The sequence below is a fragment of the Neophocaena asiaeorientalis genome, unplaced genomic scaffold (assembly GCF_003031525.2).
Source record: "Neophocaena asiaeorientalis asiaeorientalis breed wild unplaced genomic scaffold, Neophocaena_asiaeorientalis_V1.1 scaffold597, whole genome shotgun sequence".
In the NCBI taxonomy this organism is placed as follows: Eukaryota; Metazoa; Chordata; class Mammalia; order Artiodactyla; family Phocoenidae; genus Neophocaena; species Neophocaena asiaeorientalis.
The window spans coordinates 790,677-818,311 of NW_020172664.1; the positions used below are offsets into that span (position 1 = coordinate 790,677).

The following is a 27,635-nucleotide window of genomic DNA, read 5'->3' on the forward strand; positions in this document are numbered from 1 at the left end:
TTCCCTCAGGGCGGACTCCTGAGCAAGATGCAGTGGGTGTGGGCGCTGGTGCTACTGGCAGCGCTGGGCAGCGCCCGGGCGGAGCGCGACTGCCGGGTGAGCAGCTTCCGAGTCAAAGAGAACTTCGACAAGGATCGCGTAGGTATCTGCGTCCCGGATGCGCCCCGTTCCCCTTTACCGGCGGCCGGCCATGCGCTCCCAGACACCAAACGCTGCTCTACTCCCTTCCCCAGTTCTCCGGCACCTGGTATGCCATGGCCAAGAAGGACCCCAAGGGCCTCTTTCTGCAGGACAACATCGTCGCCCAGTTCATGAACGAGAATGGCCACATGACAGCCACGGCCAAGGGCCGAGTCCGTCTCTTTAAGTCAGTGACCTATGGGGGGCTGCGCTCTGCGCTGCAGGGTCCCCCGGGCTGAGCGCCAAACCCTGTTTGGGGAGGGACGGGAGCACCCGGGGTGGGATGCAGGGAGCCCTTCGCCCAGCCTGGCTCATGATCCCCTTGGCTTCTGCAGTAGCTGGGACCTGTGCGCAGACATGCTGGGCACCTTCACAGACACCGAGGACCCTGCCAAGTTCAAGATGAAGTACTGGGGCGTAGCGTCCTTTCTCCAGAAAGGAAGTAAGTAGTCGGCTTAGTGGGACTGTCTTGGAGGATGGGAGACATACCTAGCCAAAAGGCTGGGTTTCTCCTCCAGTGGCACCCTTGGGAAGAACGGTCTGTAAGCAACCAGAACTCTCAGCAGGGCTTAAAGCTAGAGGAGTGAAACTGCAAGCAGCCCGGCCCCTTCACTGCGCCCACCCCATCCCCCGGCTCAAAAACCTGGCCCAAGCTCAAAAGGCTCTTGGGCTTGTCACGTGACCTCCTCCTGCCATTTACCCATACTGCCAGTGTGCCAGGGGGTGTGGCCTTCTCCATGCTTAGACCACCCACCTCCTCAAGACCCAACTCACATCACCACCCAACCTGGTTTTGCATTTCCTCCATTTCTTTAGGCTGGATCCCTGAGACAGCTTGACTACTAGGGGCCCAGCAGAGGCTCAGAGACTCTCATCCAAGGATGCAGGGAGCATTTATGCACAGGGTTGACTCACTCCAAGGTGCCCTACCTGCCCCTGCTGAGATTCTGAGCCAGGCACAGTGCTCTGGGTGACAGTGACCTCTTCCCTTTCTCCCAAGCCCTGAAACTCACACGGGGAGCAGGGTGTTAAGGACTCTCAGAAGAGCGTCCCGAAATTCAGCCTGATGTAGATGTTTGAGAGCATACATGTACATGCTCTATCTACTTTTTCCTCATTTCTCCTAAGTTTCAAATCTGCAGTCTCCTTGGTACCTAGAGAGTAATGCAGGCCACGGGGGACATATCATGGAACCACAGAGATGGAGAGTTAACCCTGTGAAGGGGGTTCAACATGCAGATGAATAAACTGAGGTCAAGAGAAGGTAGGGCTTTGTCCAAGGTCATGCAACAAGTTTGTGAGAGCCAGTGTCAGAAGCCAGGGGTTCCAGCTCCCAGGTCAGGATTAGGTGGCCCTGAACAGCAGGGACTCCTAATACAAACCAGCTATTACAGTTTTACAGAATACTGTTGGAACTCTCCTGGGAGATAGGTCCCAGAGGGCTGTTCAGGGGGACTCTTAGCTTGGTGAGCCAGGGCAGAAGTGTCCTTTCATGCAGCCCATCTACACGGGGCACGCACTCCTTGACTTCCTCTACAGTTGTGTTAGATGAGTTTTTACTTTTTTTTTTAATCGAATTGCATCTTCAGTATTGATTTACACTGTACATATGGAGTTGCTACTCAACGAGGAGAAAAAAGCTTTTATCCTTAGAGGTAATAAAGATTTTTTCAAATAACGCAGCAAAACTTCCAAAAGTGATCCATTTAGAGTAAAAGATAAACTTTTCTGATAATGGATTACAAAAATCAGTACCACGGGGCACAAGGTTACTAATTTTTAGAATCTGCATCTTATCAGATGAGCATGGCCACCGCCGAGCAGTCGTATGGCTTCCCCTGACCCCCAGATCCCGGTGTCGGACACATTCCCCATGGGAAAGCCTGGGAGGTTCAGGGGTGGCTCAGTCTTCCTCCTGGCGGGCCTGCAGTGGTCTGAAGAGGGGCCTCACCACCCACCGCTGTGCAGCTCTCCTACAGGGCATGGGTTTGGGCTGAGCCCCTTCTAGGCAGGGACTCCCAGGGTTCTCAGAGCCAAGAGGCACACCCAGAGGTGACTTAGGCAAGGATTAGCGATCTCCCTTACATACTTAATGCTGGGGGATCCAGGTTCCCCTGCATTACTGCAGCACAGAACATGACATAGAGCAGAGACCATCACTTGCCTCATGACCTGGGTGTGAAATGGAGACACGGAGGCTTTGCATTTCTTGTTTCTTATCCCCTGTTGCCCCCAGTTTATTTATCGCCTGGAGACAGCGTGGTGTAGAGGTTAGGTATGGGGGCTCCAGAGTCAGACTGAAACTCAGTTGTGTCCTGCTCTTTGTGATCCTGGGTGAATTACTTAATTTCTCTGTGCCTCAGTTTCCTTATCTGGAAAATGGGGATGATAGTGTGCACTTTCAGGTCGTCGTGAAAAATATTTGAGAAAGCACAGAAAGTGTCCATGCAGTGACTGACACATACCTAAGTGCTCAGAAAGTCTTGGTCATGGTTATACATCAACAAGAACGTTAAGCAGAGATGTGACACATTTTACCAAATGTGAGGTGTTTGGATATCCACATTGTTGTTTCTCCATGGCAAACCTCTCACATACATTCTTACTAACGTGGTTTCCCCATCCTGTCTTTATTGACGTTAGTACCACCTTTGTTTACACTTATGCTTCATGGCTTACATCCCAGTCTTAGGAAGAAATATAGTCTAAATTCTTCAAGGGCTCAGCTCTGCCTCTGAAGAGTATGAGCTCTAAGAAAGAATATCTGATGTCAGAGGGTAGGCACCTTGTGCCCTCAAGCCAGAACCTACCCTCTTTTGCCAGCTTGGAGAAGTGAGTCAGGTTACTAACCAGAATTAGGGTGGAGCCAGAAAAGCCATGAACCAGATCATCCAGTGGACTGAGAGGCAGGAGAGCAGTGTGGATAGTGAGAGGGCCGGGAACTAGCTGATGCGGATCAGTGCCAAAGATTCATCCTGCTGTGGGGGTGACATACGTTGGTGGCCACACCACAAAGGCACAAGATATTGTCAGAGGGTAGATGGAGGAGACAACAGTAGAAAGGTCTAGTCTGCGGTTTTGATGGGTCCACATTCTCGGTTGCTCTTTGGAAAGATACGATCACATTTATTATCAGGGAGAGAAAGAATTATTAAAGTGAACGAGGTTCCCCCCACCACCGACTCCAGTATGTTTTCCTGTAAAGGACAAGATCCTTTCTCATGGTCCCAATTTTCTAAGAGCTGTCAGAATTCTCTGTAGTCTCCTGCTTCCTAACTCCTGAATCCAGTTTTGGGAAGTGGCTGGCTTCCGGGGCCAGGCAGTAAGTTTCCTTGACATCCGAGTGGCGGAGGGAGATGCAGTGGCCCCGTGGCTTTCTGCCTTGCAGACGATGACCACTGGATCATTGACACGGACTACGACACCTATGCTGTGCAGTACTCCTGCCGCCTCCTGAACCTCGATGGCACCTGCGCTGACAGCTACTCCTTCGTGTTCGCCCGTGACCTGAACGGCTTTTCCCCGGAGGTGCAGAGAATCGTGAGGCAGAGGCAGGAGGAGCTGTGCCTGGCCAGGCAGTACCGGCTGATCGCTCACAATGGTGAGTGGTGTGTGGGAACAGGGCACCGGCTGCTCGCCCTTAAGGGTCCCTGGGTCTGTATGCCCTGAGATGCATTTCATCTGCATGCAAGAGAAAACAGGGAGTCTTGGGAGCCCCCTCTGAGCCCAAGTCTTCATCCCTCCTGACCAGATCTTTCACTGGCCTTATCATGGGGCTGATGCAGAAGGAGTGGGCAAAAGCCTTTTTCCAAAACCTTGGCACTTTTAATTAAGTAAAACTGCAGGGGACAGACTCTTCCTTTTTATCTGCCACCTTAGGCTCAGTCTGTGGTCACATGATTTTGCTCCTGGCTGCACTACCCAAAAAACCATTTTGACTAGGTTAATATTGTCTGGGGAATTGAGTGGCCCCAGTGAAGAGCTGGGCATTGAATGTGGCCATTGGTGTAAAAACAACTTAAAGAGAGACATCACCATAGCAAGTTCGAAAGAGAGTGATTTCAACAAATGCTCTTTTTCTAATATGGAACTAAATATCCAGTAAGTTGACTAGCTGGTTTTCCTCACTTACGTTTTTTTGAGATCCCCTGGAACACCCATTGAATCTTTTTATGGATATTATTCTTGTCTGATCCTGATTTAAAAGCCAGTAATATTCTGGAAGAAAGTGCACATTTTATTTTGAATAGACACTCACTCCCATGGGAAACTGGGTTTCAAAATCCAAATAGGGTAATGCTAAATTGTGGGGGGAAAAAGAGAACAAAACTGAACTTCTCTGTTGGTCATCTAACTGGCTAACCCACACTACACCAAACAGATATGAACGCAGACCAAACAAGTAAATAAATAAGATTTTGATGTTTCACCCAGGGGCAGCCTAAGTGTAGGGCAGGATTTCACCCCAGCCAGGCTCCACACCAAGCCCTTTGCCTGCCTTATCTCACTTAATCCTGGAGACACATCATGAAGTAGGTATTCTCATTATCCATGTTCTACAAGATGAGAAAACAGAGGCTGAGAAAGATTACGAAGGTTGCCCGAGATCTTCAATAGATAGCTGACTTGGATGCAAACCAAAGTGGTTTTGTGACTGTGAAGCCCCTTGTGCCACCACCTGGTGACATATGACACAGGACATGGTGAACACGCTATAAAACTGCTAACAGAGTAGCTGAGGTCAGGCTGACTTGGCCCTCACTTCCTGAAACAGGAGGACATACCCACATCCCTGTGAAATGCAGTGAGGCAAATTTAAGACAAGTAAAAAACAGCACTTTGATACAGGAGATCCTATGCTCTGGGGCCCACCCCATCACCCCCAGAGAAATTCAGAGGGTTTCAGAAAGCCTTGAAGATGTTTATGAATTAGAGCCACATCTAGCTATAACCTTACAAGAAGCATTTGAACAAAGCCGAGCCCTAAGGTCATCGAATATTCACTCTACATTTAACACCAGCTCCATATTTCTGTCACTAATATCTTTGTTTTCTGCATTTCAGGTTACTGTGATGGCGAATCAGAATGAAATATTTTGTAGCAACATGGAGGGTGTCGTTTCATTAGGAAACTTCCTATTAACTCACTCAGCCTTCAACTCTTAGAGTTTAGTTTGCACCGCTCTCCTCCCCTCCCCTCCCTTCCCCTCCCCTCCCCCACGTAAACATAAAACATTCAGTACATGTAAAAGTATGTGTGGGGATAAGTGAATCTCTTTGCACTCAAGTGTCTGTGTTCCCTGGAGTTTCCTAAGGAATCATTTGAGGATTAGGATTCCAGACTTTGATTTATTAAAATATGTATAGTCACCTGTTTCCTGTGATTTGGGTTTTTATTTGTGTTCGCGTCTGTGTTGAAGTGAGTTCTGCAGGTGGCTGGGTAGGATGCACTTTTTATATACCCGGAGGGGTTCTTCTCTCCCGGCTCTTTAGGACCTTTGGCCTGTTCTAGTGCCTAACCTCCATTATTAATGAATGTGGCTTCTCTTAACTTCCTGAAAAAGGAATTTCCCCATTAACCCAGGAAGGCCTTAACTACTGAGGCCAAAAGAGGTGAGTGTAGGTTAGGCCAGGCCAGTGACCCCAGCCTCAGGCAGCCCCAGGCCCTGGAGGCGGGCAGGGGGGTGGGCTTACCCGGAGCTGGTCTGAGACGCCGAGAGGCATGGGTTGGGGTGAGCTCTAAGAAACGCACCCCCAGCCCTTCATTGTCTCTGGCACCTAATTCACTTCTTATTTCAGCTGTGGGAAAAGGTTGCAGAAGAGGCCATGGGTTTCCCGGGGGGAATCAGGAGACGGATCATGGCGCCCCTACCTACAGTGTGCGGGAAAGGGGAAGTAGCTGGGTCCGGGGCAGGACACCAGTGTCCCACACCATTAGCAGCACTTGTGAACACTAACGTATAGCTGCATACAAAGGCACGTGCCTCAGTTTCCCAGGAGCTCCTAGGAGCCTCAGTTTATCATCTTAAAAAGGCATCAAGGCTTTGGTACCAGTGTCTTGGTTTTACTTCAAAATTCTGCTCAGATATAATTAGCTGTATGATTTGGGGCTGGTTGTGTAGTTTCTCTGAGCCTCACTCTCCTCCTGTGAAATATGGGGAAACAGTGTCTGCCTGATGGGCTGCAGTGAGGGTTCAGTTAGAGCACTTAGGATGCCAGGCTGACATTTCTGAGATGTGTCGGAAGCAGGGAAGGGCAGCTCTCTCCCGTGTGTGAGGAGAGCTCTGCGTGGGTGCTGGCATATCAGGGGGCCACAGAGGCTCCTGGGGGCCCCAAATCAATGTGCTTTGTTCTCCCACCAGAAAGGGGGAAGGCAGGGGACCGTGCACAGGAAAGCTCTACCTGTCATTCACACGGAACAGGGGCCATCAGAGCCTGGCCCTTCAGGTGTCACCCCAGAGACCCAGAAGACAGCCACACATCACTTCAAAAAGCAGCTTTAATTTACCAAATTTATTAACGAAAGATGAACAAAAGATCCCTGTCCTCTAGTCCTCAAGCTTGTAATAAACCTTACTTCAAAAGCAAGCTGCTCAAGAAACTCCACCAGCAAAGACAACTACTGGCTCTGATTTACTTGGTGACAAAGATTGGTTGAGCATATCCTATGTGCCAGGCCCTGAGCTACTGTTCCAGCCACTGGCCCAACCTCCAAGTGCTGGCATAGCCCTGGGTTCTCGCTGGCTCTGGTTTCTTCTCTCTCTCTCTTCCCAGGGACATTTCATAAAGCCATAAATCTGCAAACACTATCTGGTGACTCCCAACGTCGTATGTTCAGGCCCCCACCCCACATCCCTGCACCCCACTGCCTGCTCTCCATTTGGATCTCACTGGGGTTTCACGTGTAAATGCCCCCAATGAAACTCTTGGTCCTTCTATTTCCCATTCTCCCAGTCTTCCCCATTTTTGTTGCCTGCTCTCCATCCAATCACTGTCAGGAGTCACCCCTGAATCCTCTCTTTCCCTCCTAATCTGCATCCTGTCCATCAATAAATCATGTTTGCTCTGCCTTCCCAAAGTATGTCCCAAGATCATTTCTCACAATCCCCCACGGATGCCACCCACCTCCAACTTCCCCATCTTCTTTCTCTGCTTCAACAGCCACCTAGCTGGTCTCCATCTTTATTCCTGCTCCACAAAGTTCATTCCCTGCACAGCAACCAGTAGAGCAGGTCACATCAGCATCCACTTGCAAACCTCCAGGGGCTGCCCACTGAACACAGAATAAACTCTCTATGGTAGCCTCCCAGACCCTGTGTAATCCAGCCCTGTGACCTCTCTGGTCACAACTGATGGTCTCCAGCACAGCATCCCTCTGTCTTGGCATCAAGGACATTGCCCGGCATACAGGAGGCTCAGCCAATAGTTTGCTTTGTTTACACCTATCTTCTTTCTGTCCCACAAGTACACAAGCCTCTTTGCACCAGCACCAGCGTCTGCTCCATCTGCAAAGCCCCACTCCCTTGGATTCACATGGCTGGTTCCTTCTTGTGGTTTACATTTTGGCTCAAATATACCCCTTAGAACGGTCTTCGCAGACCCCTCAACACCCCATCTAAATTGCCATCACTGTCCCATTTTCTTCACGACGCTAATTCACTCCATAACACTATATTGTCTATTGACTTATGTTTGGTTTTTCGCTGCCCCCACCTAGAAGATAAGTAAGCTCCACGAGGGCAGGGGCCATGGCTGTCTGGTTCACTGCTGTATTCCCACCACCAAGAACACCGGCCACAGCATGTCCTTAAGAGGCATCTGACAGGTGGATCAACGAAGGGAATCACTCCTGTTCTCACTGTCAAATGTTTGCAGTCATCCGACCTCCTCTCTGACTTCATGATAAAGCTTCTCCTAAAGGGGTCCATGGCATCCCTTTATAAATGAAAAATAAAGTCACCTTTAATTCCTTGGAAATTAAATCCTTGTTCCTTGGAAATTCCTCAAGTGCTCTTGACGTTAATGAATGATCCTGCAGCCTTGCAAATCCAGGGTGGGGAGCTAGAGTGGCCATGACTCTTCAGAGCAAAGATCTGGGTCCTGGACCTGTTCCAAGACTCACTTCAGGAAACCGGCAAGGCGTGGCTTTACGTGTAGGAGATGAGATTACTGAACAGTTACAAGTAAAAATTATTAAACTTAATCGTATTACACACTGAAAAAGTTCATATTGAAAAGGAACCCACAGCAAATACATTTATAAAGGATACAATTGTTATACTGAATGATCACCCCTCAATCTACTGGTGCTGTAAATGTACATTTGCATAGGTTACATTTTCTTAAAGCAGGTACCCTGGTGCGACCGTCCTGGAAATGAACTCCCTTTGAAAACACACCATGGCTTGCCAGAGAGTGACAAATAGACGCCTACAGAGAAAAATTAACTAGCTGGAAATGACAGACAGATCATTTCTTCTGACAGATGTGTCTGTAAACATGGCTCCCTTTTCTGAGAAGAAGAAGCAGTGAAAAAATTTCCTCCATTCGTTCCTAAACAGTGACATGTTGTAGAGAATGGGGTTGACGGCCGAGTTGGCAAAGGTGAAGGCCACCACCCAGAAGAAGAGGGACGGCCAGATGACCAGGTTTTGCTCGAAGTTCTGGATCAGAATGAGGAGGATGGTGACGATGATGGGGCTCCACATGACGAAGAAGGAGATCATGAGCAGGAACAGGGTGCGGAAGAGCCGGACGTCCTGCTGGGACACACGGAGCTGGTGGCTCTCCGAGGAAGCCAGGGTCATCGTGAGCCTTCTCCTTGACGCCTTGGTGATCTGCAGGAACACAAAACAGAGCGGGCGCCACAGTTTACGGCAGGACATCGGCAGTGTTGATCCTGGAGGGGCAGAGGAGGCCCAGGAGTTGGAATCTGCCGTTCTCACTGCGCTGGGACTACTTGGCTTTGGGCTTTGTGCGGAGAGAGCTCCCTTCTCAGAGGCCTGGCTCGCTGCCCGCGCTTAGGATGCGCTGGTCAGCTGGCCTCCTGAGAAATAAGGCAGATCATCCGTGTTATAAATAGTGTTGACGAGGGGAAGTGCAAAGCCAGAATGCAATGGTCTAGAAGAGAGATGTGTGAACACAGATTCAGGTGTCATTCAAGACTCCCTTTCCCAGGAAGAAAGAGGAGCTGGCCAGAGCACTGCTAGTGACACGTGTTGAAAAACTGAAACCGTTTCCCATTTACGCCCCCAGGAGAGAGGTGACAGCTGGTAGGATAAACATCCTCGTGCCTATCTTTGCACACCTAGATGAGCATATCAGTAGAATAAATTCGCAACAGTGGAACTGAAAGGACCTCTAATATTTTGTACTAATGAGCAGGGTCAGCATTAGACCAGAGGGATTGTGGGCAAGGAGGCAACCTGGCAAGGTGACATGGGTTCAGAAGGGTGTTCTGGACTCTTCTTTCAGGAGCCCTTGCAGGCACTGCTCTCCGAACCTTCTGCCCAGTCTCTTCTGGTCAGTTAGAGGGTCTTGCTTCTGTATCCATCAGAGAAGCTGGCTACTAATTGGCTGTGGGCAGCCTTGGATATATGGCCCATCAACTGAGGCAGGCTAACCAGATTAAAATAAAGCCCTGCATGTCCTCTCACCCCACTGTCCCACGTAAAAACAGTACTTTTGGAACAGACAAATGCTTCATAACATCTCAGAACCAGAGTGTTGGAGCTAGATGGGCCCATGCATGGTTGGAGCAGCACTTCTCAGACTTCACTCTGCCTGTGAGGCATTCAGCACTATTTTATTTAAGTGTAGATTCTGATTTTGCATGCCCCGAGGACTGCACTTTGAGTAGTCAAGGCCTACTCCACACCTTCATTCTACAGGTGAAGAAACAGGCCCTCCAGAGAGAGGGTTTAGCCAAAGTACTTTGAAAACAGGAGCCTTAGAACTGTTCACATCAGAGAGCAAAAGCCCCACAGAAGCTGAGTCCGTGAGAGAGAAGGTGGGGCTTCCCCAGAGGCTCTAAAGACCCCAGTGCTTAGGCTCACACTGCCCCGGGGATACATACAGAGTCCCGAGCTTATGCCTAATTCTAATTTTCCTCTAAAATGGGGCCCTGCACTCACTAGCCTGACATGCTTTGTTCCAGCCTGTGACCTCTGTCCCAGGTAAGAGATCCAATTCCGAATGTCTTGCCACATTCGTGGTGCTTGCTTACTTGCCTTTGCTTTGTCTGGCCCTGTGTCCTGCTTCTCCTGCAGGAGCAGGCTGCTGGGCACACAGTGAGTGCTTACATGCCTGGAGACTTTAATAGCCAAAACCCTTTTTTTGTTTGTTTGTTTGTTTTTTTGCAGTACTCGAGCCTCTCACTGTTGTGGCTTCTCCCGTTGCGGCGGAGCACAGGCTCCGGACGCGCAGGCTCAGCGCCCATGGCTCACGGGCCCAGCCGCTCCGCGGTATGTGGGATCTTCCCGGACCGGGGCACAAACCCGTGTCCCCTGCATCGGCAGGCAGACTCTCAACCACTGCGCCACCAGGGAAGCCCCAAAACTCTTATTGTTCGTTAGCTCTGCCCGGGCCTTCCTAGGACCATTCCCCTAAAATTATTGAATCTCGAGAGATGAAGCAATTAGAAAGTAATCAGAATCGTTCAAATTTGGGGCAAGATTAACTCCAAGACCCGAATGGCTTAAAATATTCTCTTTAGAATACTTCTAATTAGCTAATTAAAGGGTAGCCATTTAATTTTCCTGTGATTAAATACAGCTGCTTCTGTGTAGTAGTTTTGGTCCACTTCTAGGTGACGGGGACCCAGGCAACAGATGCTGAATGAACAGAACCCCTTCCTTCCCACCCACTCCCCGCCAAGAACAACAGGAATCAGGATCACCGAGCTTCACGAAAGGCTCCCTGCGTGCCAGCCACTGTACAATGCATCTGTTTTATAAATTGCCACATTTAATCTTCAAAACTGCTCGTTGGATTCGTGCTATTATTATCTTCGCTCCAGAGATGAGGAAATTGAATCTCGGGAAATGTGAGTAGCTTGTTGAAGGTCACTCTACTAATGATGAATGGTCAAAGCCCCCATCTGTGAAACTCCAGCTCAGGTGAGCTGAAGATGAGCGATATCATAAAAGGCTCCAGCCCTCTTCCTGGAGTTGTCTTCCACTTCCGCCCCCCTGCTCTGCAGCGGGGTGACTGCTCAGACCCATAGGCTAAAAGCCACACTGGCACATCTAAGCTGGAAGGTGCTGTGTAGAATCCAAGTTAGAATATGTGTTCAGGTGAAAGCTGGTGAACCTGAGGCCTCGGATGATTGACCTGGGAGGGTAACAGCTGCCCAGGGGCAGGTGGGTAGGCTGCAGGGGAAATGGCACCACTTCTGAGTAGGCTAAGTGCAGCCTGGTGGGCACACGAGGACGATTCCAACAGCAGCCTCATTGCTAGTGCTGTCCACACTGCTCTTCCAAGAAGCATGGAGTCCCTGGTACAGTGTCTTTTAGATATTTTTTTTTGGTTTTGGGGGTTCTTTAGGGGGTTTTCTGGCCTCACCGTGCAGCTTGCGGGATCTTAATTCCCCGACCAGGGCTTGAACCCTGGGGCCTTGGCGGTGAAAGTCGGGAGTCAACCGCTGGATCGCCAGGGAGTTCTCTAGATATTTTTTGAATGAATGATGTGGATGGAAGTTCATACTTATTGAGCACTTACTATGTGCCAAATCCTTGTACATATCACTTGGTTTATCTCTTTAAATTCTCCCAACGATTCTGTGACATATGTACTTTGATGATCTCCATTTTATTTTGCTTTATTTTAATTTAATTTTTATTGGAGTCTAGTTGATTTACAATGTTGTGTTAGTTTCAGGTGTGTAGCAAAGCGAATCAGTTATACATTACATATATCCACTCTTTTTTAGATTCTTTTCCCATCTAGGCCATTGCAGAGTATTGAGTAGAGTTCCCTGTGCTATACAGTAGGTCCTTATTAGTTATCTACTTTATATATAGTAGTGTGTAAATGTCAATCCCAATCTTCCAATTTATCCCTCTTTCCACTTACCCCCTGGTAACCATAATTTTGTTTTCTACATCTGTAACTCTATTTCTGTTTTGTAGATAAGTGATGATCCCCATTTTACAGAGGAGGAAACTGAGGCTCAAAGAGGTTAAGGAAATTGCCCAACAGTACCCAGCTAAGCAGTCGCAGAGCTGGGCTTCAAACCTTGGCAGTCTGACTCCAGTCCATGCTTAAACTTAAACTAATTCCTTCCCACCCTCTAATATCTCTGTCAGTGGAAATCCTTCCATCCAGCCTGTAACTCCAAGCTCTAATGCCAGGGACTCCGGGAGGGCATCCTGGTTCATCTGCCGTTGGCATCCTGCAGCGCTTTGTTTCAGGTACTCACGTGGCACTTGCCACATATTCTATGGTAGATGTTGAAGCATCATTCTTACCTCTGAGTCCCACCAGACTGCAGCTCCCTGGGGCTGGGCAGCCCTGTGGCTGCTGTGGTCCAGGGCTCTGGCAAGTGTCTGACAATGACCGTGAGCAGACAGCAAAACAACTGACTCACGGGCCAAGTGAACATGTGCTTGGCTCTTTTTTTAGCACTGACTGATGCTACCCTATTTCCTTCCATCCGCAGTTCCCACAGCTCTGAGGGAGTGAGAAGGAAAATGGGCCCATTATAATAAAATGCAGCTCCTCCCTGCTCCCTTCCCCACATTAGATGACAAGACTAGTCGACTTTTGTTCAGGGTTTAAAGTGTCTCTGGCATTACACTGAATGTTTGGTGTGCTTTTAGATCAAATTAAAAGCTCGATAAACTTTTGAGGATTAACTTTAATCCTTAAAACAAGCCTGTGGGGTATGCTCTCATTTTGGGGACAAGAGACGGAGGCCCTGAGAGGTGAAGTGACTTGCTCAAGGCCTCACGGTCAAGTGGGGGAAGGGTACCTCAGGGGGTACGCTCTTCACCGCCAGTCACACCACTGCCACTACCAGGACAGAGGACAGAGCTCCCGGGAACGTGGCCCACGGCCACCACCATCAGGGTCACTGGCACTCCATAAAATGTAAATGCTTTGGCCCACCTTCAGACACTCTGATTCTGTGGGTCTGAGTGGGCCTAGGAATCCGCACTTTTTATAAACTCCCCAGGTTACTCTCAATCACTAAAGTATGAGAACTACTCATCTAGGACAACAGGCTTGGAGTTTCTCCCCCAGTCCTTTGAAAAGTCACTTTTAAATTGCCTGAGACTCTCTGCCTTCACATTCACACGAGCATCTGAAGGCTACGAGCAAAGCTTCTCCCCACCCCGCATCCCTCTGTCACCCCACGCCACCAGACCACAGCCGCGGACAGGTGGATGTGGGGAGAGGTCGCTCCCACTGACCCAGCTCCAGCCCCTGGGGTTGGGTCTCCTCTGAGGGCTGCTTGGTCAATCCACAACCTCCCTATTAGAATCATCAGACAACAGACTCCATCCTTCCAGAGGACCAACCTCCCCTTCCATCACCGGCAAGCAGGCCCCAAAGCTGGGGAATGAGATCCAGGCATGGAGAAAGGAAGGGCCACGTGTTCACTACCTAAGGCCTTCACATTTAGTCGAAAGGGATTTCACTTCCCAGTTAAGCCCTGAGATAGGTGAAGGTTTTCCAGCTTCAGGCCAGACACTCACTCTGTCATTCAACATATATTTATTGAGCCCCTACTATGTGGCCAACACTCCTACAGGTGCCGGATGCACAGCAAGAAACAAGGTAGCACTGCCCACCCCGCACTTCCATTCTAGTGTTTGGGAGGTGAGGGGCCTGGGGGTGAAGGGAGAGGGGGACCAAGAAACCTATAAGCTGTCACAAAGCCTGCTATGGTGCTGGTTACTGGGTGACAATATAAACCAAGCCCCACCAGCAAGCATGGTCAGCCTGATCAAAGGCACTGAGGAGTGGCCTGGAGACTATTACCCTGGGAAACTGTTGATAGGAAAAAGCCACTGGAGATGTAGAGCACGCCGGAGTCAGGAGGAAAGAGGAAGCAGGGAAGGCAGAGGGTGGAAAAGGCCATTGCCATGAGCAACTGAAGCAGCCCCAGAAAGAAAGAGCCCCGGTGAAGCCTCCTCTCAGTGCTCACCCAGGGCAGAGCCAGCAACCAGGGTAGCGGCTTGAGAATGGCGGTTCCCAAAGGAGAGTCTGTGGAGCACCAGCCCAGAGAGAGCTCTGTGGGGAAAAGGCGGTCTGCAGTCAGGTTTAGCAATGCTGCCTACTCTATTCCAGAGATGGAGATTCTCAAAGTTCATGAGCATAATAAAGGCTCTGAGAAGGCCTGCAGCAAAGAAACCCATTTAACTTTGATTAACCCAGCATTTTCCAAACTCCTTTGATCATAGAACCCTTTCTAACATCTAACATCCCATGGAGTTCTAGAGAATGCTTATAGGGGACACTCTGCTTGTGAGGAATAAAAGTCGGGGTGATTTGAAAGAGACATTTCTCAGGCCTAGAGATGGTACCTGAGTTAGAGGCAGCAGTGACAGGTGAGAGGTAGGGCTGGTGGGAAAAGGGTCGGTGGTGTAGTTATCTGTCCTATGGTTTCAAATGATTTGCTAAATGTGTCTCTATGATTATAGCTAATTAATATTGATGTTCAATTGATTTTACAGAGTTTTGCTCTTGATAGAAAAAGCTCAGCAGAAAGGCTGATTCAGGGTCTCTGAGTTATGAGTATCTTCAGAGGAAGAGAGACGCAAGCTAGGCGGCCCCACCCAGGCTCTCCACCTGGCAGCTTACCAGCTTCCAAGTTACAAACAGGAGCAAAGTGAGAACAAATGTAACAGTCCTCCTGGGATATGGTCCATAGTCAGTTTTGCCAGTGGGGTGGAAAGTAATCTTCTGAAAGTCTTATATTTGCATTAATGTTGCAATTTTCAAAATCACATTAGATCTCTTTCATATTAAAGTCTAACAGTTTGTTCAAAGCATTATCATATCTGCAATTCTCATTTTATTGTGTTAAATGATCCACTGAGGCCCATTTGGCTCCAGAGGGAACTGAGGCCCACATTCATTAAGCGACTTGCCTAAGGTCACACAGTAATAAAGCTTGGACTAGAATCTGGGGCTCGTGACTCTTTGTCCAGTGGTTTTCCCACTGTCCCAAAGGAGAAGGTGCTGTTGGCCCTTTCAGTGTGATCAAAGTTTGTGTCTTACTCATTCAATGAGTGTTTATTAAGCCCCTACAATGAATAAGCCAGGCTCTGTTCTAGGCACAGGACTATGGCAGTAAACAAAACAAAGTCTCTGCCTTCAGGGAGCTTGCATTCTAGTGGGCAAGACAGATGATATGCAAGTAAATACACACAAATGGAATATGACAGGGGTTGGAAGTACTTTGAAGAGAAATAAATCAGGATCAGGGACTAGAGAATGATGGGGAATCTCTCTGGATAAGAGCCTTTTGAGCAGAGACCTAAATGAAGTGGGGGAGTGGCCCATGCAGAAGTCTGGGGGGGAGAGATCCAGGAGAGGAAATGGCAGGTGCAAAGGCCCTGAGGCAGCAGTGTGTTGGCGTGTGTGAGAAAGAGCCCCAAGGACACGAGGGAGGGGGAGAAGATGACGCAAGAGGGGAAGGCAGGGGACAGATCACACAGGGCCTTAAGGTGAGGGTTTTAGCTTTTCCTCCATCTGTGAGGGAAGTGATGGGATCTAAATTATATCATTGACTCACTGCTCAGAGCACCATTTCATAACTGTGAGTCACGATAGACACTCGATTCATCCAGGAGCTGTCCTGAGGTCTGGGATGGGAAGAACGGAAGGCTGGCCGTGAGTTTATAGGCAAAGTGTCTGGAACTGCAGTTAGAGGCAGATGGATAAGAGGACACATCAGGGCTCGAGGATTCCTAGGATGTTTCCAGGTGGGCCCTGGCCCGAGGAAAAGAATATCCTTTCCATAGAATAAGTCAGTCCTTCCTCAGAAGGTGGCTGAGAACCATGAGGCACGAGTGAAAAGGGACAGATCAGAACCCTCTTGCCTCTAATGGACTCAGGAGTGGGACTGCCCAAGCAGGAGAGGTCGGATGCCACAGCCAGCTTCTGCCCAGCCCTCATCTAGCCAGCCAGCTCTGCTCTAGGGCCAGTCCCATGTTCTTGCGGTGCTCCAAATCTGGGCCCTGCTGTTTATTCTCTCAAAAATCTCAGCAGTACGTCTTCCCAGCATGCTGTGAGAGGATTAGAGGAACAGTCTCGCCTAACAATTAACAACAGCTGTAATTTATTCATCCCCTGCTACAGGCAGGCATGACACTCACCATAGTCCCACCAGGAGTATCTCCTATGTATCTCACAAAAATCTTAAACCGTTGGACTTTTGATCATTATTTTGCAGATGAGGGAACAGAGGTTCAGAGAAGGTAAGTAACTTGCCAAGGCCACACAGCAAGTAAGGGGCAGATTCAGGACTCAAAGGCAGGTTATTAAAATAACCCCTCCTGGTCTCCGTGTTTTTTATGGCCCTTTGCTTTTTCTCCCTTTTCCCTCCTTTTCCTCTTTTAACAATTTGCAAAGTGTTTTCAAACTAAGCCTCAGTATCACTCCTTAATGTGTTTCAGGGTTTCACTGCATTGAATAGCAGCACCTTTGTCTGTCTCCCCCTTCCCTTTCTTGTGTTAAAGCTCCTTCTAGATAGAGAATGTGACTTGCTTACTCTTGACCAATCTCTACTCCCCAACAACACTTTGCACAGAGCAAATTCTTAACAAATGTCTGAGGAATTAAAGTGTTGGGACTCTGGAACCAGACTGCCTGGGTTTAAGTCCTGATACTGCTGCTTATGAGCTGTGTGCCCTTTCATAAGTTACTTAACCTCTCTGTGCCTTGGTTTCCTCATCTGTAATTCTGGTTAGGATTAAATGAATTCCTGACACATTGTAAACACCATATAAATATTTTAAAAATAATTTTAAAAAAATTCATTCTCCATTTCTCTTCCTTTTTCCCTCCCTTCTTTTCTTTTAACATAATGATAGTAACTAACGCTTACACAGCATTTACACATGCCAGGCTCCCACTGCAAGCACTTTACAGACCTCAGCTCCAGGCCCGAATCTGCCTCATACCCTTGAACAAGCCCCAGGTGGGACGTCACTTAAACAGGTCACAAGTCAACTGGTGGGGAAGAGTCTAAGGACTAACATGGGGGGGCCGTCTCACACAGGATCCAGAGATTAGAAGACTCGGATGGAGGTTGGCCTGGCTTTGGGTTCTAAAGCATCTAAGAAGGTCACAGATCTTTAGCTACAACAAAAGGGCCATAACAGTGGCCAGACAGCAAGCAGGACCTAAGGGCCCCACTTCAACCTGCTTGTTCGCCATATGACGCATTATATGCTATAAAACCAAGATTTAACAACGGTGAACCTCGGAGAGGACTCAAGCGTTTCGCATTGAACCTTCTGAAATGAGCATGAACACATGTAGATGCCATCTACTGGGCCAGCACCTCGCATGCAAATATGCTGCCTCAAGGGGTAAGAAAGAGGCTGGCAAGTCTTTTTTTGTCCCTGTACATAGTCACATTGAAGATAGAGATCATTTCCTGTTTCAGTGCACTTTTACAAGGCACATGCCCTGGGAGCGGGGGGTAGCAATTAGAGGGATAGAGGAGGGGCTTCTCGTATGCTCTGTTTCTCGTTCTGTTTCTGGGAGCTGTTTCTGGGAGTGTGGTCAATTTGTGAGCTGTGTGTGTATGCTGGGTGTGCTTTTCTGTATTTATATTGTACTTCAATAAAAGTTTTTAAAAGTGTACATTCTTTATCACCACACTGCTGTTTGTGATGGGGAAACAATGGACACAACCCAAAAGCCCATAAAATAAATTACGTCACAACTATATGATGGAGAACCATGAAGCCATTAGAAATAATGAGGCAGAGATATAGGAACCGATCTAGAAGGACGTTATGATACAGTGCTAATCAAAAAAAGGAATTTACAAAGCAGATAGCATTATCTCAAATCTAAAAAAAAAACATTGGGTTGAACCATGGTAATAGTTGATATTTTATAGTTGACCATTTTATATGGTTCATTATATATATATACACACACACATATATATATACGTATATGTGTTTATATGTACACAGATATACATACACATACTCACATTGCATAGAAATATGTATATATATATAAATTTATAAGAAAAATAACCTGAAAAAATGTACTTTAAATTGTCAACAGTGGGGGTAAACCAGATTTTTAGTATCTGTGTTACACATTTCTATGTCTTTAATTTTTTATAATGAGCTTGTATTACTTTAGTGATCAGCAAAAACAAATGATAATAATAAAAGTCACATAGATATAACTTTTTAAAAAAGACCAAACTTTTGTCCCTCAGCGTTGCAGAGGGATGGATCTGGGCAGTGAACCAGGATTGGGCTGGTGCAAATTCTAAGGTAAATTTTGACCTGGAAATGCTAAGGTTCATCTGAAATACCCCAAGCCTGAGTGAAGTTCAGCCACGGCGCTTGAAGCAAACATACCTGTAAAATTTTGGAGTAACTGATCACAATAAGCAGTCCTGGTACCAAGAAGTTCAAAGTAACAAATGACACATCCCAGGAGATTTCTCCGGCAATGCTGGGCCAAACCAGTGTGCAAATCGGAATTTCCTAGTTACAAAAAGGAAGAGAAGGTCATTTAATGCTGGCTTTTTATTTGGCCTTTAGCTCAGCCCCAGGTGGGGTTACCTGGCACTGTTACAATGTTGTTACCCTGTTGTGTTTTGCTGTTACACAACTGGTATGACAAGAAACCCCCGACTCCCTTCCATTGCCCACACAACCCCACTTACAAGTCATTCCCCTCTGACCCTCAGAATCACCATAATTATTATTCCCATTCTCCAAGGGAGGCACGTGGGCCTCAGGGTCCCAGGCTGGGAAGACCCAGAGTCAGTTCCCAGGCATGGCTCCAGGTCCAGTGCTCTTTCCACTTCCCTGGGCTGAGCTGCAAAGAGCCCTTGAGCCTTCTCTTCCAAGACCTTCATTTTACAGGGGAAAAATCTGACCCCTGAAAGTTTACATAGATTGGAAGTGATGTGCTACACGCAAACATATAAAACCTGGAGTGAGGTGTGCCTCTCCTCCAGGGGAGAATGCAACAGCCCCAGAGTGAAGGTGCAGCCACGGTCATCAAGATGTAAAACCACTGGATGGGGCAGAAGAGTATGCAGGTTTGTGACCTTGCTGCTGTCACTACGTTGCGTTGAATTCAAATGTTTGACACTAACTACAAACCCCGAAACATGTCCCCAGACCTCACTGGATAGTTACTAAGCTGCTGCAACAATTTTTTCCAATGAACAAACAGGTCAATGACAAGAGATCTATTTATCCTCCCAAACACAAATCTCCAGCGCCTGCTTGACTATAGGACAAAACTCTTTAGAAAACAAGAGCCCTACACACTTCTGGACACATAGAACAGATTTTTTAAGAGCATATTCTGTGTAAAAAGACCACATTACTGATTTCTGGTGGACAAGGCATCTTAACCACAGTCCATAAGCAGTATCATTATTCATAGCATCATTCATTCATTCATTCATTTAACCAATATTTATTGAATGCTATACTAAGCAAAGGCAAAGAATTTTTATCATTTCCCAACGTGTATCATAATTGCATGGTCAAACTCAAAATAGAGTCAAATAATCACTCCTTTTCCTATTCAGTATCTAAAATTCTCTGAGCATTTATTCTTTGCCAGGAAGCACTTTACATACATTATCTCATGGAATGTTCATCACAACCTTATTGAAATGCATAGTTATTTTTCCCATTACACAGAGGAGGAAGCTAAAGCTTGGAAATTTCCTCCTAAAATAATAGTCTAAAACCCTAAAGATGTAGTCCTTTTTAGTCATCTCCAAAGAGATGAGTGGTTATAGAGGGTATCCCAGAACCTACCAAAACCGCTAAGGCAAGTCAGGCAGGGAAGAATGCTTTAGTTATATTTGTACCCTGAGAGGGAGCTGGGGGTGAGAATGTTGCTTCCTTTTCCTGTTTTGTTTAGACAGTTTACAAATGCACTGGACATTCTAAAAACGTGTTCCTTCATCCCCACCCCCACTGTGCACACCGGATGGAATAAAGTTTATTAGAGCTTTCTACATTTTGGTGATTAGAAAGAAATTTGTGTCTCTCAAGGATCTTCTGAATATTGACAGTGCAGTGACCACAGCTCTTTGGGAAATCCAGGTAGCCTATGCTTGTACTCAGACCTCCACCCACCAGAGACCCCTTATTCCAGTGCATTGGGTGGGCAACACAGATCAGCAGAAATGTTGAAGCAGCAAACAGAAGAAACAGACTCCAGCCCTGAGTGTGACTTAGTCTCTAATTCTTTTTTTTTTTTGCGGTATGCAGGCCTCTCACTGTTGTGGCCTCTCCCATTGCGGAGCAGAGGCTCCGGACGCACAGGCTCAGCGGCCATGGCTCACGTGCCCAGCCGCTCCGCGGCATGTGGGATCTTCCCGGACCGGGGCACGAACCCGCGTCCTCTGCATCGGCAGGCGGACTCTCAACCACTGCGGCACCAGGGAAGCCCAGTCTCTAATTCTTATGCTTGTGATGGGAAAAATGTACAGGGAGGGAGGGCAGAGAAACAGATGACCCCAGAAGCATTTCTTAAAACCCCCAAGAACTCCCAACTCTTTCTGAAAACCCTCTCCAGAATGTCTGCCTAGCCCTCTCCAGGCTTAACAAGATTTTGTAGAAGACTGTGTAATGATAGAGCAAGGTGTTCTCTCTATATTAGAGACAAAAATATAGATCCTTAAATAATCTGCCTGCATTAGCCTCGTATTGTTGAAGAAAAGTGTAGGTGTGAATGAAAAGGTATCTATCCACACACTCACACACACAGGCATAGAAAAGACTGGAAAGATACACTCCAGAAAATTAAGTGTCGGGCTTCCCTGGTGGAGCAGTGATTAAAATCCACCTGCCAATGCAGGGGACACAGGTTCAAGCCCTGGTCCGGGAAGATCTCACATGCCGAGGAGCAACTAAGCCCGTGCACCACAACTACCGAGCCTGCACTCTAGAGCCCGCGAGCCACAACTACTGAAGCCCATGCGCCACAACTACTGAAGCCCATGCGCCTAGAGCCCGTGCTCTGCAACAAGAGAAGCCACTGCAATGAGAAGCCTGCGCACCGCGACAAAGTGTAGCCCCCGCTCACCGCAACTAGAGAAAGCCTGTGCGCAGCAACGAAGACCCAACACAGCCAAAAATAAATAAATAAGAATAAATAAATTTATAAAAAAAAAATAAAAAGGAAATTTGAAAACCAAAAGTGCTGGGCCTGCTTTGTTACTGAGCTACAGAAGCAGAGCTGGCTGAGCCGATAACAGTGTCCTTTAATCTATTTGTCCAACCACTCGCTGACTCAAGCCATGGTGACTAAGCCACTGTGAGGCTACAGTGAGGATGCGCAAGGAGGCTATGCTACAGTCAGGGAGGGAAAAAAGCACTAGGAAACTTCAGTACAGAGCGGCAAGCCCAGAGAGCTATAGGTGATGGGATCGTGGAGTCACCGGGAAAGCGGCATCCAGGAGGGGTTGCGTCAGCTGTGCGTGGAAGGATGGGGCTTCAGTCAAGGGAATGGGGAAGCTGGAGCTCAGTGTCTGGACCAGAAAGGATGTAGACGGGAGGCCACGTACAGTGGTGTGAAGTGTGGTGGACCGTGACTGGTGTTCCCATCCCGAGCTCCACCTCTCCCCAGCAGTCTCAGCCATTTCCATGGCGGCTTTTTGCAAATGCTGTTGCAATCTCCTCTTTCCAGCCCAGTCTTCTCCTGAACCCCAGACTGGCCCCACTGCCCTGAGTGCATCTCTATAGGATGCCTCACAGGCACTTCTAGCCTCCAGTGTCCCACCCCAAAGATTCCACCTCCTGCATCATCAACTCCGGGCACGGAGCCGCCATTTTCCAAGCTGTCAGATACCTGAGTGCTGGCCTTCCACCTTCTTCTTCCCTCTCCACTCAGAGGGAACTCCTAGGTTCTGCCTTAATAGCTATCCAACCCACCACAAGCTCGTTCTCACTGCTCCCCCTCCCCCCACAGACCACAGACCGGGCCATCTCTCACCTCCTAAGTCCCAACGCCCTAAAGGGTGTGTAACTGGCCCTTCTCTAGTTGACCCCCACCAACCCTTCCAGCACCATCTCTTGCCAACATTGTGGGCTATCTCCTCTGCCTGTGATGTCCCTCCAGTCCCCCACGTCACTCATTCTTTTCCAGGAAGACTTTCCTGTGGATGGGGGACATCTATCTACAGGCACTGCTCAAGTGCTGACCCCTCCCCGCACTGGCTAAATCATTTGCAAATGCCACCTGATTCCAGCTGTTTCCGGTCAGCTTCTCTAATGACTCTTCCTGGAATACCCTTGGGAACACCTTTGTAAATAGTTCTCCCCGCCCCACCTCTTCAAACAAAATGGAAGACTTCAAAGTCATTTTAAGGAACTAGGAATCCTAGTTATATATCTCCTCTCCTATCAGCTTCCCAGCAGAGAAGAAAGAACATACCCATGGCAAGAGATGGACTTTCCTATATCTTAAAAGTATCCTCTAATATTAACAAATGTGAGGAAACTTGTCTGTCTCCTCAGCCAATCCACATTCAGTAGGGACACGACGGCATTATTGGCCTGGTATTAAACTGGGGCAGGGCAGAGCAGTGGGACCAAGCGCTCCTCCGGAAGTGTGAACTCATGGGAGAGGCACCAGGAGGAACAGACAGACCCCAGCTAACTTCTGCTTCCATCCTTTGCCCATTGTGTAACTACAGGCATCTTCTCCTTCAGAAAATAAACAAGAGAACACCAACTCGTGGGGTTACTGTGGGGTTACCGAACTGTGCAGGGTCTGGGACCAGAATCTGCGTTGTCCACAGGCCCCTCCTTGAAGAGAAGGACGGTGTCTTGGTTGTGTGGCTCACGGCGGGGGCAGGAGGGAGGGGTGCTCAGTAAGTGTTTGCAGAATCAATGGGCAGCACACTCTGACCGGGGTGGACAGTCCTCCCCACCTGCCAACGAGGGTCACGCCCCACCAGGGCCACAGCATACACAGGCAGGAATCCCACTGGCAAAGGCTGAGCTGACCCGGCTGAGATGTCTAAGTTGCTAGGATGTGTCCACCCTCTTAAAATGGCAGTCTTTTATTTTACCGCAATCAGAAGAATTGTACTGTTTGAAAAATGTTTAAAATATTTATAACCAAAGATAAGGAAACTAATAAGAGCTGGCAGCTCTTGAGCGCTTAACTGCGTGTGTGCCAGGTGTTAGCTCATTCACTGGACTTCCGTCCCCATAAGAGCTGGCAGCTCTTGAGCGCTTAACTGCGTGTGTGCCAGGTGTTATAGCTCATTCACTGGACTTCCGTCCCCACAGTAATCCTAAGGTTAATACTGTTATCGTGCTCATTTGGCAAATGAGGAAAGTGAGGTATAGAGAGATGAGACCACTTGCCTCTGGCTCACAGCTCCTAAATGGCAGAGATGGGATTCACTCAGAACGTCTGACTCCAAAGCCTGCATTCCTAATACCAAATTATTTAGCATTTTCTAGTCTGTCTATCATTTCATCTAAGTTTGAAAGAGTCTGGTCACCTTGACTGCTTGGAACTCACTGCCCAAATGGACAAAGGTAATCATGTTCTTGGGGGTTTTTTGTGGGGGGAGCTCAGATAAACAGAAAACTCTGAGAGGCACTGTTTCCCCGGGCCGGTGCTCCTTGAGGGGAGGGAGCCAGCATGCGCCTGGGTTTAGTTAGTTCTCTCAGCTGGTGGTTTGGGTAGGAAAATGTCCCCCCATCCAAAACCTCCATATTTAGTGTCCAAGTAGGAGCGGGCAGGCAGAATCTACAGCCAGGAAGCTGGGAGTAGAGGATTGAGAAAACAAGCATTTGCTAATTTTAAATGTGAGTCTCAATTCAGTCTAGACTAGATCCTTCTCTGTCTCTTTTCTTTCAGTGACCCCACCCCCTCCCCCCTGCTATTTCTCAGTCTTTTCAACTTATTTCTTTAACTGCAGAGCCTCACTTGGCCCACCTATAAAGTAAGATGTTTCCTACATATTCAGGTCATGGCCCTTGAGGAACCAGGAGTTTTCTGTTTGTTGGCTTACTGGCAGGTGTGGATATGTGTGTGTTGGGGGCTGAGGGGCAGGTAGGGGAAAAGACAGAGGATGGAGAGCTGGAAAGGACTGTCCCAGTTTTTCCTTACAAGCTCCCCGGCCCCACCTCTACTAATTTCAGGGAACAGGGGTCCTGCAGCCAGCTCACCTGGCCCCTCATCTTCTGAGATGCTGTGCGGACCCATTCTCTCCCAGTGGCTTTCCCCATATCCCTCTCCAAAGGCTCTTAAGACCAAGGAGGTGTTTCTGCATTGAAACAAGAGGGGTCTGTGAGCCCAGCCCCAAGGGGGACTGAGGGAAGACTACCACAACACAGACCTCCACGGAAGCACCTTACGGTAAAACTGTAGTCATTCTGGAAGTGCTGCGTAGGGCTCCAACCTCCACAGATGCCCTACCTGAGGTAAAATACAGAGTGGCAAGGCACGGAAGGTCCTGCATCTGTGCGAAGGCCTTCTCACTCTAACAACCCCCGTGTCCACGTCAGCAAGAAGTTTTAGTCTGGGTTTTTGGCTGGGAGGTAACAATAGCCTCATTTTTTAGTGTTATTTTCCAGTTAAGTAAGAGTGTACCTAAAACAGTTGTAAAAGGGGGAGGCACAAAGATACCTGTCTGGAAACATAAGATATCCTTAAGGTATGTTCTATGTGTTTTAATTCCCTGAGTTCTGTGAAATCCCTCAAGTCTGTGAAAAATACAGAAACACTGTAACTCAGTGACAGAATAACTTAAAAAAGTCAAAAGACAGATGGCAGAATCCCAGCCCCCCAGAGGCTTTTCGGTTTGATTTGTGTTAAAAAAAATATATATATATATATATATAAAACACAGGATGCAGACTTCTCTCCCCAGTGAAAGGCCTGTGTGAGAGACCAGTCTGGGAAACGTCCAGAGAAGCCCACTTCTGCATTCACGTCAGCCTACGTTCACCTTCATAGCTAGAAGCCTTCCCCCCTCCCTCCCGGCCCTCCCACCCCTTCTGGTCACTGCTTAGGGCTCTCTTTGGGACTGTGATTTCTGCTGGGAGGGCCCACACTCCTTCCTAGGGCCAAGGAAGTGTCCCACGGCCAGAAAACCAGCGACTGCTGTCATAGGGAAAAGGAACGGGGCGGAGAACCCAGCCTCGGGCAGACACTCCAGGAGGCTGAGCCTCGAGACTCGCGCCTTCCCGTGGGGCGTACGTACCTCTGTCCCCGGCCCTCCCCGCGAGGCCCACAGAACCTAACACCGCGATAACAGCCAGAACCGCCGGCCACTGTCGAGGTCAGGTGTCCCAGGTGAATCTCCGCGCGCAAACCCTGCAGCGGCGCCACAGGGCAGCAAAGAGAACAAACCTGCGCCCGCAATTCTGTACCGCGGGATAGGAATAGCCTCGAGCCAATGTCATGAACTGTGCGCAGAATCTTTTTTAGATCCTGGACCCCCGTAATGATCCTAATGACAACTCTGGGTGCGCTGCCCAGAATAACGCTTATGGGCTCAGCCTCTGGAATCTTCGGAACATTTGGGGCGCCCAAGATACTCTGAAGCCACTCTTCATTCAAAGCTCCCAGGGTAAGATCCCATGGTCTAGTCTAATCTTTCCGTCTTGCAGTTGGAAAAACTGAGGCTCCGGAGGGGAAGTCACAGCCCCGCTAGAGGCAGCACTAGGTCCGGGGTCTCTGGGTCAACAAAGCCCTTTCTCCCCGGCCCATTCACACACACCTGCCCGCGATTCTCAAAGCAGGACCCTCATCCGGCCCGCACTGAATCTGCTGAGCGCGATCTTAGCTCCTCCTCGCGCTAAGGCTGAGACACGCTGAGCAAGTTACTCTCTGTGTACCTTAGCTTCCTCACCTGTAAATAGGTGTGATAATAAGAGTACTAAGAGAAAGCAGAATTTACTATAATGTGATCAGTCATTCCGGGTCCCCTAGTTCGGTCTGTCTGGCCGCTAAGCCCCTTACTCCATTAATCTCTCAATAGTCAGTGCACTTTACAGGCACTACGGGGGCTCCACTTACAACGTTTTGGAGGGCGTTTACGAGATCTACATCGTAGGGTCACAGTGAAATTTCACAGATAAAACTTAGTGCCGCGCACTGTGACACAACGATTAAATGCAGCAAACGGCCTATTATTGTTTTGTTGTTTTTGTTAATGACTATCCCAGATCACCGTTTCCGGCACAACCCGCCTGGCAGCCTTTCCCGGACACCTGATCCGCGTGCACACCCCGGCGCTCACCTCGTCGGCGCCGGAGAACCGCTGCTGGACGACGCGGAAGAAGATGCAGAGGGGCAGCGCGGCGAACGCCGAGTAGCCCCAGATAAGCGCGAGCAGCGCGGCCCGCGCCCGCCGCCCCGGGCGCCGCACGCCGCGCTGCAGGCGCACGATGCACACCATGCGCTCCAAGCTGACTGCCGCCAGCGTCAGGATGGTGACGCTGCCGCTAAGGGTCATCACGTAGAAGAGCAGGTGGCAGGCACCCGGGCCCAGCACCCAGGCCTCTGTCCAGCGCACGGCCAGCACGGGCGGGATGGCGCTGGTGAAGAGCAGGTCCGCGCAGAAAAGGTTGAGCACCAGGCTGGCTGTGGTGCCGCGGCGTCGTCGGCGCGCTACCAGCACCAAGGCGCACACGTTGCCCAGCAGCGACACCGCGAAGATGAGTGCCAGCACCACAGTCTCCACGGCGCTCAGCACCAACCGGTGGTCGCCCTTGACATCGGAGAAGAACGGGAAGCGGGTGCGGTTGGTCCGCTCCAGGCTGCGCGCGGGCCCAATGCCCGCTGCCTGCGCGCACTGAGAGGACATGCCGGGCACACCGCGGCCCGCAGCCGTCTGCGAGCGGGCTCATCTGGGAGGTGACTGAGGGCGAAGGCGGGGAAAGAGGGAGGGAGACGGTTGCGACATCTCCCCTCTGGCCCCCTCCCGCCTGAGCAGCGCCGGCGCTGGGCGTTGCGAGCTAAGCCTGGGGCGCGCGCGGGAACGAGGAAGTACCGGCAACGCCGGCTGGAAACACCCAGGCTGGGAGGGAGGCGGCAGCCCAGGCAAAGGCCGCTCTCGGGCCGATTAGGAGCGCCCGAGCGGCCCGGAAACCCCACCTAGCGAACCCCCAGAAACCCCCCAAGGCCTCCCCAGCCCCCTTCATCCTCCAGGGGCACCCGGAGGATGACCGTAATCCACTGATTTAGCTAAAACTGATTTAGGAGTGCCGGAGTTGGACCTGTGATCGCAAAATGTGAGATCATTT

General features: G+C 49.1%; 2 protein-coding genes across 6 annotated transcripts in view; one reads left to right on the forward strand and one right to left on the reverse strand.

The window, feature by feature from the left end:
• RBP4 (retinol binding protein 4) overlaps positions 1–5,556 on the forward strand; it is a 6,439-nt gene extending 883 nt beyond the window's left edge. Inside the window, exons 2-6 of one of the 2 annotated variants that reach the window (XM_024739561.1) lie at positions 10–138; positions 234–367; positions 516–622; positions 3,569–3,781; positions 5,245–5,556. In XM_024739561.1, the coding sequence (XP_024595329.1) occupies positions 28–138; positions 234–367; positions 516–622; positions 3,569–3,781; positions 5,245–5,270 (591 nt within the window). In that variant the 5' untranslated portion in view covers positions 10–27 and the 3' untranslated portion in view covers positions 5,271–5,556. The remainder of the gene's footprint in view (positions 1–9; positions 139–233; positions 368–515; positions 623–3,568; positions 3,782–5,244) is intronic. The other variant, XM_024739562.1, reaches the window with a different exon arrangement.
• Positions 5,557–6,661: 1,105 nt separating this feature from the next.
• FFAR4 (free fatty acid receptor 4) lies at positions 6,662–27,203 on the reverse strand. 4 transcript variants are annotated; one of them, XM_024739560.1, is made up of 3 exons: positions 26,786–27,203; positions 18,744–18,872; positions 6,662–9,017 (listed from the first exon to the last, which is right to left on the reverse strand). In XM_024739560.1, exons 1-3 carry the CDS (start codon positions 27,194–27,196, stop codon positions 8,628–8,630), a joined length of 930 nt encoding a protein of 309 aa, XP_024595328.1. In that variant the 5' UTR covers positions 27,197–27,203; the 3' UTR covers positions 6,662–8,627. The 4 variants fall into 4 exon arrangements, with proteins under 4 accessions (XP_024595328.1, XP_024595325.1, XP_024595324.1 ...); XM_024739557.1 differs by having other exon boundaries at positions 26,630–27,203; XM_024739556.1 differs by having other exon boundaries at positions 6,662–9,042; positions 18,727–18,872; positions 26,630–27,196.
• Between the last annotated feature and the right edge of the window lie 432 nt (positions 27,204–27,635).

Bases quoted from the DNA above. Each gene is read 5' to 3' on its own strand.
- FFAR4 (XM_024739556.1), bottom strand. From the start codon at position 27,196: ATGTCCTCTCAGTGCGCGCAGGCAGCGGGCATTGGGCCCGCGCGCAGC. The intron at 18,873-26,629 runs GTGAGCGCCGGG...TTTTGTAACTAG, and splicing joins GGTTCTCCGGCGCCGACGAG to GAAATTCCGATTTGCACACT. The intron at 9,043-18,726 runs GCCGTGGCTGAA...TAAACTGTGGCG, and splicing joins CAGGTATGTTTGCTTCAAGC to CCCGCTCTGTTTTGTGTTCC.